Source organism: Spermophilus citellus, assembly GCF_964194105.1.
Source record: "Spermophilus citellus genome assembly, chromosome: 1".
NCBI classification, from domain to species: domain Eukaryota; kingdom Metazoa; phylum Chordata; class Mammalia; order Rodentia; family Sciuridae; genus Spermophilus; species Spermophilus citellus.
Genome location: NC_138182.1, coordinates 223292610 through 223305842, shown reverse-complemented (window position 1 = coordinate 223305842; position 13233 = coordinate 223292610). Strand labels below are relative to the sequence as shown.

The 13233-nt window shown below is 35.8% G+C and overlaps 1 protein-coding gene across 1 annotated transcript in view; it reads left to right on the top strand.

Moving 5' to 3' along the window:
- The window catches only part of JMY (junction mediating and regulatory protein, p53 cofactor), an 82755-nt gene that overhangs the window by 53694 nt on the left and 15828 nt on the right, over positions 1-13233 (top strand). Inside the window, exons 5-7 of the mRNA XM_081293406.1 lie at positions 4900-5065; positions 5563-5750; positions 10342-10428. Of these exons, the coding sequence (XP_081149532.1) occupies positions 4900-5065; positions 5563-5750; positions 10342-10428 (441 nt within the window). The remainder of the gene's footprint in view (positions 1-4899; positions 5066-5562; positions 5751-10341; positions 10429-13233) is intronic.

The window sequence follows — 13233 nt, the reverse complement described above, 5'->3', positions numbered from 1 at the left end:
TGAGTCTAATACTGAACCTGAAATAAATTTTCTAAATACTGAAATATTAAAAATAGCATAGACAAACAACAATCTATTTGACTTTAAATTATTTTAATAGAGTTAAAGAGTAAGTACAACCTGGCCCAATGGCACAATGCTGTAACCTCAGGTTCTCCAGAGGCTGAAGTAAGAGAATCACAAGTTCAAGGTCAGTCTTGACAATTTAATAAGGGCTTTCTCAAATTAGAAAAGGTTAGGGATGTATCTCAGTGGTAGAACACTTGCCTGGCATGCTCAGATCCCTGGGTTCAATACCCAGAACTGAAAAACAAAGTAAGTACTTCTTTCAATTGTGTCTCCCTTTGTTTCAGAATCTGAAAACAGTCTTACTCTTTTTTTTTTTTTAAAGTTCATGGATTCCTGTCCCTTTAATAATTTGAATGTTGGCTGGGGTTGTGGCTCAGTGGTAGAGCATTTGCTTAACATAAGGCATTGGATCTGAGGCCTCATGTGTGCTGGTAAAGCATCTACCACTGATCCACACCCCAGCCCCTGATTGATCTTGATGTTCAGATTTGCCCTATCAAATCTACTGAAAATATTAGTGCCTTTTGAGTGCAAACTTTTGAAAGAATCTAGGTTGAGTTTAATTAGCTGTAGCTACTTTTTTCTAGTCTTTGAGCTGTATAATCCCTCTCCATTCATATTCAAAAATAATAGTATAATTTAACTATGTAACATCTTTACTTTCAGATTTGTATTATTAATCCAGGTTACGTCACATATAGTATGCTTTTTTTATTTAAACTAGCAGACCAAATTAAAATACATAAAATTGCATGATAGGAGTAACATATACATTAGAGGTGTTAAGATGAATATTAATATTGAAATTAGGTATTAATTTGGAATAGAAAGTGCTAAAATTAAGATGCTATCAGGAAACAATCATAGAAAGCAGTTTATCTCACTTAGCTGGTAGATTTCTCAATTTTGGTTAACAAAAAAGATTAATAAAGAAAAACAGAAAAGGGATTCCACTGTTCCAGTTAAAAAGCTTTAAAAATGTACCACTGTACTTTGTTTCATTGGCAGATGATTTTTAACCACTGCTTCTCCTTTTGCAAGTCCTTGAGATCATTTCTGTGAACAATTAACACATGGAGTGGATTATAGTATACCAATCCTGAAGCGAACTCTCGTATTTCATAATCTTCTCTTCTTAAAAGCATATAGCTAAATTATGATTAATTCAATTTATAGTCCCCATTTCAATTTTATTTTGTGAAATATTAAACGCTTATTATAGGCATGAGCTTAGATTTAGGCAGTGCTACAGAATGCCCTGCAATGAAGGAAATATTCTATACTACACTTCCAGTAGGGCAGTTTTCAGTCACATTTGGCAAAATGAACTCTTGATATGAGGTTTATGAACAGAGGAGGAGAATTTTAAACAACCTCACATGAGGCCAGTGGCTACCATATTGAGCAAAACAACTCTGTAGGTCCTAATTCTGCAAGCTTACTCTTTATGTAACTTTTGAGTGAATTCCTTAACCTCTATATTAAATGTACATAAATATATACCTTCTCTGTTATGGTTACATGGGTTAATATATATAAAGCCTTTAGCATAGTGCCTGACACGGAGTAAGAACTCAATAAATACAAGTTAATATTACTTTAATTTTGGAATAGTACTAAATATTTTGTGAAGGAAAATATAAAGAAGAGAAAGATGTAATTCCCCTGCTTCAAAAGTATCTGTTATTTGCTATAACAGATACTTCAGGGTTCAATGGCAAAGGATTCCATTGAAAAATGGTGTGGCGTTTTCATATGAGCCTTATTAAGTTCTGATAAGGTGGATGCAGCCTGAGCAGAGGTGAGGAAACTGAGGTCCTTACCCAGGCAGGAGACTTGTTTATTTTTAACTTATTTATCAGTAATTTATTCCATATCTACACACTAGAAATTTCAGACTCGAAGCATACAAATCTAGGTTCCACTCTAAATATTTTAATTTATATTACTTAAATAACATTTCTTCCACCTAAATTGTATTTTGGCATTAGGTACAAAAAGAATGTAAGTAGAAAATTTTTAATGTCTTAGGCCCTGTCCTCAATGTTTTGAATTTGTTCTCAAAACATAACCTTGTATGTTCTAGGAAAATAAACCATTATCTGCAATTCCAGAGGCCAATATATGTTATAGAATTTTTAGAAAAGTAATATTAGCACAAATAACTTTAAGACAGTTATTCCAGTAATGAAGTATACAGTTATATCAAATACAATACATAAAGACTTTAACTAGCTTTACACCAATTCTGATCATGTTTTCCTACAAATAGTTTGTAACATTAGGTTTGACATCAGTGTAATTACAGACACTTTCATTTTCCCAAGATTTCTCATATGTGGAATTTGAGATAATTCTGTCAATTTGTATCATTCCTATTTGTGCAGCTATTATTTGTAGAAGCTGTTGTATATTTAAGTTTATATAGCTTTGGTGCTGGGGCTGTGGCTCAGTGGTAGAGCACTTGCCTACCTCGTATGAGGCATTGGGTTCAATTCTCAGCACCACGTAAAAACAAGTAAAATAAAGGTATTGGGTCCATCTACTAAAATTTATTTTAAAATGTTGGTAGTTTACCTGTTTGCCTGCTGTGTTAATAGAGTGTGGGGTGGAGTAATAGAGGAATCTACATCCTGACAGGAGCCCCAAAATAGTATGAAGGGATGTGTTATTTAAAGTGAGTCTACGAGTCTTAAGGCATAAACTGAGCCTAGGTTCCTATTTTATAATTTTGAAGAAAATGACAGGGTTTCATATTGTCAACATTCCTTGCCTAGCCACTATAATTAAAACCACTTTGGGTTTGTTATTTATTTTTGTGACTTATAAAATATTTCCTATTCAAGTAGGATCATTCACTGGCTTAATAGTTTAGATAATGTTATCTAAAGTATTTATAAAATTTATTAAGTAATAGATTTAAATTAACTGATTATTTTAAATATATACTACTGTACATTTAGGCCATAACTTAACTATTGCTTTTCACTTAAAAATTCTTGTGAAACTAGGCATAGTAGAGCATGTCTATCGTCCTAGTGACTTTGGAGGCTGAGGCAGGAGGATCACAAGTTTGTGGTCAGCCTGGGCAACTTAGCGAGACCCTGTCCTTCCCCCCCAAAAAAAATTTTTTTAAGGTTGGGATGTTGAAGCTCACTGGTAGAGCAATACTGAGTTTAATACTCAATACCCACCCCCTCCAAAAAAAAAAAAAAAAGTCTAGTCATTGAGTATGTCTGTGTGGATATCTACAATGTAAAACAAAAGCTGGAATCTTCAACATACTCTCATTATGTGCTAACATGTTTGTAACAACTTTTCCAGACAGAAGAGATCATTTATCAGCAACAAACTTCACTGTCCTTGCTAGCGTATGCTGTGATAGAGGTATTTCCCTGGTATTCTGGGGCTCCAGGTGATACCTCACGCAAATTTGTAGACATTTCTCTAATATTCCTTTCTATTCTTCTCACTCTGCTTTTGGTAGTTATTCCCTGTCATTTGAAATCAGGGCCTCTTTACCAATGCTGCCAAAACCTGTAGGGCATAATGATGCCTATACCAGAGGCCTCTTGGGACTTCTAAGAATGAACCTTAAGCTGCCAAAGCTTGTTGCTCTGGTTCTAAAAGAAATATTCTTGAAAAAATGCTTACTATCTCACAATTAGAAATGTGGTATATTTTATATCTCACAGACTCCTAAAAAGCCATCCTTTTCAGCTTTGTCTTGTAACTGCCTTCTCCATATAGCCAAATAGGAATTTGTGGAGATAATAGGGTCAGGAACCAGTGTCTGAAGAATGCTTTCCACTTAGTGGTTTCCTTCCGGTGCCTGATTTTAATAAATAAATAAATAAATAAATAAATAAATTCCCCTCTCTTGGGCCAAAAAACCAGCCAAACAAACAAACCTCATGTAAGAATATCCATCATAAGCCATGCTCAGAAATTTCTGAATCCCATTTTAGGTTGAGTCTATGACCCTGACTGCATTTACTTAAAAACAATACCGATCATTATCCATACATAACAATAATTTTTTAATCTAAAGTATCTAAAGCAGTTATTTGATGTTGTTCCACTCATGTGCTCTCACTTTACTCTCCAGCCTATAGGTCTCAGAAGCCAGGCTGTGACCATGGGACAAAGCAAAGTCCCAGATATGTGGATCAGTCAACTTTTACCACTCTGTTGTAAATATCTACGCATGGTCTAGCCTTTTTCATATATTTTATATGAAAAGACTAACTGCATAAATTAGCATCTACTTTCAAGATTAAGAAGGGATACTATTAACATTTATTTCAAAACAGTATATCACCCTAAATAAGGTAATGAGCTGTGATAGAAACTTTAAAACTTATTTTTACCATGTTTGCCTTCTTCTAAAACCATATGCTATAACTTGATTATCAGTAGTTTCATATATTCATATTTTTTTAAAGTCTGGATTGATCAGTCAGGGGGACCCCTCTTCCATTTATAGCACTGGCTATAAATATAGGGCCTCACATATGCTAGGCATACATTCTACCATTGAGTTACACCACAGCCCCTGCCCTCTTTGAGGTGGGAATCTCCCTATGTTGCCCACGCTGGCCTGGAACTCCTGGTTCAAGCTATCCCCCTGCCTTGGCTTCCCAAGGAGCTGAGACTAAAGGCTTGCACCACCACACCTCGCACAAAACTCTGAATTTCTTACATATAAGTTTCTTTCTTAGAGTGAATGTGTTGTGAATTTATCCTGTTCATCACTAGAACTGATTTCTAGTTATGCCTTTATTTGTTTTATTGTCTCCACTAACTAAAGTGTTTTTATTTTCATCACAGATGCAAAGTTTGCAGGGTGGTACAGAAGCCATAGCTCGATTGGATCAGTTAGAAGCTGATTATTATGATCTGCAGCTTCAGTTGTATGAAGTACAGTTTGAAATCTTAAAGTGTGAAGAGTTACTGTTGACAGCACAACTGGAAAGTATCAAAAGACTTATATCAGGTATGATGCACCAACAGTAAGTCCACAGAAGACTCAATATGTGAAGAAAATGTATGTGGATGCCAGCTATGTTTCTTTGCTAAGACTTTTTAAAACATCCAGACATAAAAGAAATGTTTTAAAGGAGTCTCTGAAGTCAAACAAGTTGTTCGGTAGACTGAACAGTGCAACTCTATGTTGGCTTTGGTTATCTTTGTGAAATACTGATTTTGTAAGGGATACTTCAGTCAAAACCTGTATTTTCAAAAATTCACAGTTTTGCAGGAGTTGAGCTGGGAGGGAAGTGTAGATTTATGGAGCACTCATTGTGAGCCAGACACTGCACATTTTGCATACATTCAGTCTATGAGGTGCATTTCCATTTAATCACCGTTTTACAGAGAAGCACAAGAAGTATTAGCTTTGAAGTCACAGAGCTAGTAGGTGGCACCAAATTCTGTTCTGTCAGGCCTCACGACCCATGTGCTTTACTGTGACCCCTTGTTGTTCTGTCACAGAAAAGAGAGATGAAGTAATTTACTATGACACTTATGAAAGCATGGAGGCCATGCTAGAGAAGGAAGAAATGGCAGCCTCTGTGCATGCACAGAGGGAAGAGCTGCAGAAACTACAGCAGAAAGCACGCCAGCTGGAAGCAAGACGGGGACGTGTCTCAGCCAAGAAAGCCTACCTCAGAAATAAAAAGGTATTGAAATCTTGCTTTTTTATTCATTACTTAGTCCTTGATTCATATCTCGTAATTCTAACATGATTCATCACTAATTTTTTTTGTATTTAAAAGCTAAGCATTATCTCTTCTCATAACTCAGTTCATTATTTTAGACACATTTGTCTGAAAATTACCCTCTTAAAATATGTCCAAACAGTCAATGATGATGACTCTTCACCTGCTGGAGGTAACTATGCTAAGTGGTGTGCTCCAGGGTCCTATGTAGTGCAGTTCCTAGCTCCTCTTATTTAAGGGGGGCTGGTAATGAACTACAAGTCCTGATTCTGACTTCAGTCTAAAGAAATTTTTAGATTGTTATTATTTTTAACTTGAATTACATTTCAAAATCTTTGATCATTCTTGATATTTGAAGTAATTCCATTTGTGAAAATGTATTTTCTTTTTATGACTTCGAAAATGTTTTGCTTTCTAGTCCAGAGGTTACTATCATAGGGTGGTTTCTCGGCACTGAATGTGGGTTTTGAATCTGGAACAAGTTTTAAGGCCTGGACCAGTGTGATAACCCTGTGGTACTGACTGCTTTGAGCTCAGATACCCAGGCAAAAGTATGGCATGTTCTTTGAGAGTCTGCCTTCTGCTCTTAACCAGATTTCAGAGCTTCCACTTCCTCATTTCACAGATATGCAAAGACTTCTGCTTTTTGTAATAGATGGCTTGTATACATTAAAGAAACCCAGGCATACATCTTTCCACAGTATGTCAGTATCCTTCTATCATTTTGTCTACTCTCAGAACAGTTACCTCAGCATTCAGGGCTATGGTTTTCTCCTGACAGAAATCTGTGCATTTTTCTTTTTCCATGACAATAGTGGTCATTGAAACCCACTTATTGTCTCAGCTGTGGGCCTGATGGTTACAGGCTTTAAGTTCTATTCCATGCCAGTTAGGTCAACATTGCAGTGATACTAACACATTCTGTCAATGTCTCTGGAGAATGAAATGTAAATAGGATGTAGAAGAAAACCTTTTTACGAATATCAGAAACAATGTTTTATAATATTAGTTTCAGCTGTCTGGTAAAGTAACTTAAAGACTTGGTGGGAGTTTATGAACTTGAATATTTTTGAAAGCATTTTTTTAAATGTTGTATAATTCAGACTTAGTTAATAGTCTGGTTCATTTTAATTCAACATTGTGCTATGCACAACGATGAGCAAGGCATAGTCTCTGCTCGTCCTAGTCTTATAGAAGGCCAACCAGATGACCAGGTAAGCATGTCAGATAACAAGAGAGCAAATAAAGGCAGCAAAGAAAGGCTTCTTGTAAGAAGTGGTACTTACATTAGGTTTTTGTTTTGTGGTGTTGGGGATTGAACCCAGGGTTGTGTGTGTGGAGGCAAGCACTCTACTAGCTGAGCTATATCCCCAGCCCTTTGCATTAGGTTTTAACATCTGAATAGAAATTTGCCAAATGGTTGGTGTGGGGGTATAATTCCAAGCCCAAAAAATGACACTGAAGCATAAGAGCATGGCTAGTCAGGGGACTGTATGTGGTAAGTGTGCTACAGGGACCAGATTATGGGAAGTTTTCTGAACCACATTAATAGGCCTGAGCAGATTCTGAAGGTAATGCAAATGATTGCAAAGTTTTAAGTAAAGGATAATATATACAGATTTATGTTTTATAAAGATAAGGCAAAATGAAAATAAGTTATAGTGCGCACTAAAAGGTTCTGGTTGGAGGTTATCATTATCCTCAACTTTGTGGGGTTGGAATGTTAAGAGTGTGAGCTGAGGTAGTGGTGGTAGTATAGATAGTAAGGAATAGAAAATCTGAGAAGTGTCCAATTCTAACCCTTTCCAAAAGTAGAAAGTCAATAAGATTTAATGGTTTATAATGAAGAATAGAGGAGCTATTCTCTATTATCTCTCAGGCTTCTAAATTGGGCATTTGGATGGATAGAGGTTCCATCTATCACAATGGACTGCCAAGGGAAAAACACAAATGCCTTACAGGTAATGATCCAAGTTTCAAGTGGAGATGGCCATGAAACTGTTGGGCCTCTGGGTTCCATGTATTGAGTAGGTAATTTTATCAGTGATCGAGATGGAGAGCTGTTGGGGAGGTGCAAAGGGAAGGTGATAGAACAGATTGGTAGTTAAAAAAGAAAAATCTTACATGTACTTAGTATTTTATAATTCCAAAAGCAAAAGTCAGCAAAACATTTTTGCCTAGGGGTGAGAAGACATTGTAAAGGGCATGGGTTATGAAAATTGAACAAAGAAGGCCCCGGTGTATTGTGAGAAGAGAGGCTCTTTGGAAAGAGTCCTGCAGAAAGTTTGAGACTTTGTACACAAGAAAGGGTCAAAGAGAAAGAGAAGTCTGAGGGAGAAGAAGCAGGAGATGGTGAGGCTGCAAAAGAGAATATGATTCCTCAAAGCAGGGTGGTCAGCAGTATCAGGTGCCCTACAAAGGCCAAAGGGAATAAGAATTGGGGGAGCTCTGTGATATTTAGTATTAGAGGCTGTTGGGGTCCTATGTTTAGTTTTTTTTTGGGGGGGAGAGTTGCATCACATGCGAAAAGTAAATCAGAATCTGAATCAGACTGAACTTTCCCTTCAGCTGTTTCCTTATTGAAGCCTATTAATTCATGTCAATCAATATTCTTCACTCTGTTCTTATATAAATCTAAATTTAAGATAGGGGAATCCACTATTGGAGAAACTTTCCTTTTACATTTGCACCCTGCCCCCCAATTCCACCAACTGCGGTTGCCAGGTCTGCAGCAGGAGGGAGGAGTGACAAGAATGCTGAAAAGAAAGGAAACTGGAAATACTAAATCCTAAGAAGAAAACCATTGTATCAAATATATGACAAAAAAAAAAAAAGATTTTAAAAATAGATGTCTCCCTGTGGAACACCATCCATTATTCTCTTAAGAATATCATGTGGTAAGAAGCATTGGCTCCTGGCTACTTAGTGTACCTGACACTCATAATAGGATTACATACTGACAGTAGTTGTGCGTCTAAGCAAATCCTGTCCTTTTCCCTGAAGTCTTCAAGTTGTTTTGTGTGTAAATATTTCAGGTAATAGAAGAAATACTATTTTCTGTGTATTTCGTCTTTAATTCACCCAAATGAGCCAGATGAGGTAATCCCTTGTCGGAATTCTAGAAAGCCTAGAAAATCGGCCATATTTTAATACTTTAATATTTATTATTTATTTATATTTAATATTCATTTAATATTTATTAAATATTTTAATACTTTAATATTTATTTCAATACATTTGGTGGCAGAACCACACCTGAACTGACATGAAGTTATTTTATTATCTTAATTTTACCACTTTGACTATTCATATATGTCACTGCAAAAATATTAATATTACTTATTACAGGATATTCCCTCAGATCTTGCCCAAGTTATTGGATGATGTGTGAAGTAACAAACTTCTAAAATATGAAAAAGAAATGTGAATCTCAGAACACATCTGACTTCAGTTCTGAATAAGGGATTGTAAACTTATATCCTCATAATAATCAAGGGTGTGAAAGTTCTAGTAATTATTAAATAAATCACAGAAGGATAAGCAGCTAGAATGGGGCAGAGGTGTACGATTTTGTCCTATGTTTGTGTGACTTCAAAGTCTGAGTCACTATATCATTCTGTAATGAGATTATATAATGCTACCTTTATTTTCTCAACTGCACTGGACAGATTTTTGTTAGTAGAGTCAACCAGAGCATGCTAAGAATACAGTGTTGTAAACATCTGCTTTAAAATATTAATGACTTTCAAAGTCATTATGACTTTCTTTTTTAGTTGTACATGGGCAAAATACTTTAAAATTCTTTTTTTTATAATTATACATGGACAGAATATCTTTATTTTATTTATTTTTATGTGGTGCTGAGGATCAAACCCAGTGCCTCATGACTTTTTTAAAATGAAAGAGTGATCATTTTGGTATAGCTTTGAGAATACTGGAAACTAATATCAATAGTTAGCCTTTTTACCTAGAAAACTTCTTTTAAGGATAGTTACATTAAGGACATACAGTTAATGAAGATTAGACTTGATGCTGCCAAAAAGTTGTCATTTGGATTATAGGGTATTTCTAGTTTTTAAGGTCTTTTTCAACTCTTAACAAGTATGACTAGAAGATTCAGATCTCGTGATATTGTTTAAACTAGTCTGGACAAAATCATGGTCTTTAATTCATCAGAGAAAGCTCAAGAATACAGACTTATGCCAACAGTTGTATATTCTTTTTTGCCCAGACCTGTTTAAAGAATATAGTGACACTTGGAAGGAATTTTCTGGCTGTATAGACTTCATAACTGAAAGAAACCTTTGAGATCTAAGGACATCCTCTTCCACCTTGCCCCATCCCTTCTCTTAAAATGACAACACAGTGTCTAGAAAAGTTAACAGTTTAATAGAAGAGTCTTTTGTAAGATCCTTATTATTTGGCTCATATTTCAGTGGTTCAGGTGAGAAATAATGGGTGGGTTAGTTGGTATGTATTAAAATTAAAATTTATCAAATAAACCTTGGTGTGGCTTTTCTAAATTATTAAAAGACATTTTATGTATTTATAGGAAATTTGTATTGCAAAACACAATGAAAAATTCCAACAGCGCATTCAAAGTGAAGAGGAATATAGAACCCATCACATGGTACAACTAGTAAGTTTGGACTCTTGGAGACTTGTTACAAAGGTTTATTTTTATGTGTCAAGGTGGATAAAGGCTATAGAGAATCTCATAACTAGATATTAGCATTAGTTCATATATTTATGAATATAAATATGCATGCAAATTGAGAGTGGGGTTTTTTTTGTTTGTTTTTGTTTTTGTTTTTTTGGCTGTTTTTGCTATACTGGGCATTGAACCTAGGCCTTCACACATGGCTGGGTAAGCTTTCGGCCACTGAGTTACATAGATAACCCTTTCTAATTTATTTGGAGACGGGCTTGATAAGTTGCCTTGGTTGGCCTGGAACTTGTGGTCCTCAAGCCTCTAGAGTAGCTGGGTTAATAAACATGCTTTGCTAAATTAGCAGTTGTGTATGGTGTGTGGGGGGCATACTTTTTGAGTGGTGAGTCTGGAGAGTTGCTCTCTGCTCCACTTCCCACCTGTGCCTTCTCCCCACACCTCTAACACATAACTTCTGTTGCTACCACAGTGGTACATTTGTCAAAAATTCTCAAAAACAACATCAACATTGACAATCATTATTGCCCAAAGACCATTGTTCACCTTATGTTTTTTTCCTGGTGTTGTGTGGTTTACGTACTATAAATTGGTATTGACATGAATCTGTTCTTATCGTATCATACAGAATAGTTTTTAATTGGGTTTCTGCTTTTTTATTGTTGATTTTTCACTATCCTGAAAATCCCTTTATTCTACCTGTTCTTTACCTCTCTGCCCCCAGACCCTTATAATCATTGATATTTTACTGCTGCCATAGTTTTTTTTTCTTTACCCATCTTGTGTATACAGTTAGAATCATACATGGGGCCTATTCAGATTGGTTTCTTAGTAATATGGATTTTAGGTTTTTCTGTGTCTTTGTGGCTTGACGGCTCATTTATTTTTAGTGTTTGATACTACTACATTTTATGAATATATACTATAGTGTGTTCATCCATTCATTTACTGAGACCTATCTTGGTTGTTTCCAAGCATTGGAAGTTATGAATAAAGCTATTTAAAAGCTCTTGCAGGGGTTTTAATTTGATTTTATTATTTGTTGGACAGGGAGTACTGGGGATTGAACCCAGAGGCAGCGTGGTATTTTGAGAAATAGAGTCTCACTGAGTTGCTGAGGCTCTTGGTAAATTCTGGCTTCAACTTTCAAGGCTGGCTTCAACTTTCGGTCCTCCTGCCTTAGCCTCCCAAATCACTGGGATTACAAGCAGGGACTACTATACCTGACCATATAGGGCTTTTGGTGCACATAGATTCAGCTTCTTTGAGTAAATAACAAGGAGTTTGATTTCTTGATAGTATGGTAAAGAGTATATATAGTCATGCAAGAAACTACCAAACCACCCTCTAAAGTGATTGTAACAGTTTGCATTCCCCTGGTCAATAAATGAGAGCTCAGGTGGTTTCATTCCCTTCTCAAGCTTCTTCTGTTGTCAGGGATTTGAATTCTAATAGGTGTGTATTGGTATATCATTGTTTTAGTTTACAGTTCTCTAATGACATGATGTCAAGCATCTTTTCATATGCCCATTTGTCATCTGCAGATCTTCCCTTTTCTTTTTTTCCAAACTGGATATCTTCTTTAGCATCAGAATGTTTTGCTCAGTTTTCAATTGGCTTTGTGCTTCTTTATTGTTGAGTTTTAAGAGTTCTTTGGATAACAGTCCTTTATCCAATGTGTCTTCTATAAATATTTTCTCCCAATTTGTGGCTTGAATTCTCATTCTTTAGACAGTATCCTACCCAGAGCAGGGATTAAAAACTTTTCAAAAATTTAGCAGAGTCCAGTTTACTAGTAATGTCTTTCATATCAGGTAAGTCATCTAAAAAGTCTTCACCAAACTTGAGGTCATTTTCTCTTATGTAATCTTGTTGTCATTTTTTTGGTTTTGCATTGTAGTTCGAGGTCTGATTCACTTTGAGTTAATTTTTGTGAACAACATAAGGTTGTGTCTGGATTCATTATTTTGCATGAGTATGTCCAGTTACTCTAGTACCATTTATTTAAATGATTTTCATTGGCTTCCCCCACTTCTTTTCCTGGGCACTGGGGATTGAACCCAGGGCCTTGTGCATGCGAAGCAAGCACTCTACCAACTGAGCTATATCCCCAACTAAATGATTATCTTTGGACTGGAGATAAAAAATGGTAGAGCACTTGCCTAATTTGAATAAGGCCCTGGGTTCACTCTACAGCACCACAAAAAAATAAATTCTTTTCTTTGTTTCATTGAATTGCCTTTACCCCTTAGTCAAAGATACATGATTCTGTGTGGTTCTATTTTAGGCCCTCTGTACTGTTCTGTTGATCAAGTCTTTTGTCTTTCCATTTAATGTTCAGAATCAGCCTTTTGACAGATACAATATAACTTGCTGAGATTAGAGTGGAACTGCATTGAACCTGTTGATTAAAAGTGTTGAGTTTTCCTGCCCACAAACAAGGAATATATCCCCATTTAATTCTGTAATTTTATTTATCTGTTTTTATGTTTTCATCATTTAGATCTTATATAAAAGCGCTCGTGTGTGTGTGTGTGTGTGTGTGTGTGTGTATTTGTGTGAATCACATATATATATATGGCACTATATAGTTAGGTTTATACCTACTTCTTTGTGTGGAGGGGTGGTAATGGTATTATGTTCTGATTTGAAACTCCAATTGGTTCATCAATGGTATATTAGAAAGTAAGTGTCTTGTACCTATTAGTTACTATAGTGTGTGTGTGTGTGTGTGTGTGTGTGTGTGTGTGTGTGTGTGTTGTGCTGGGAATTAAATCC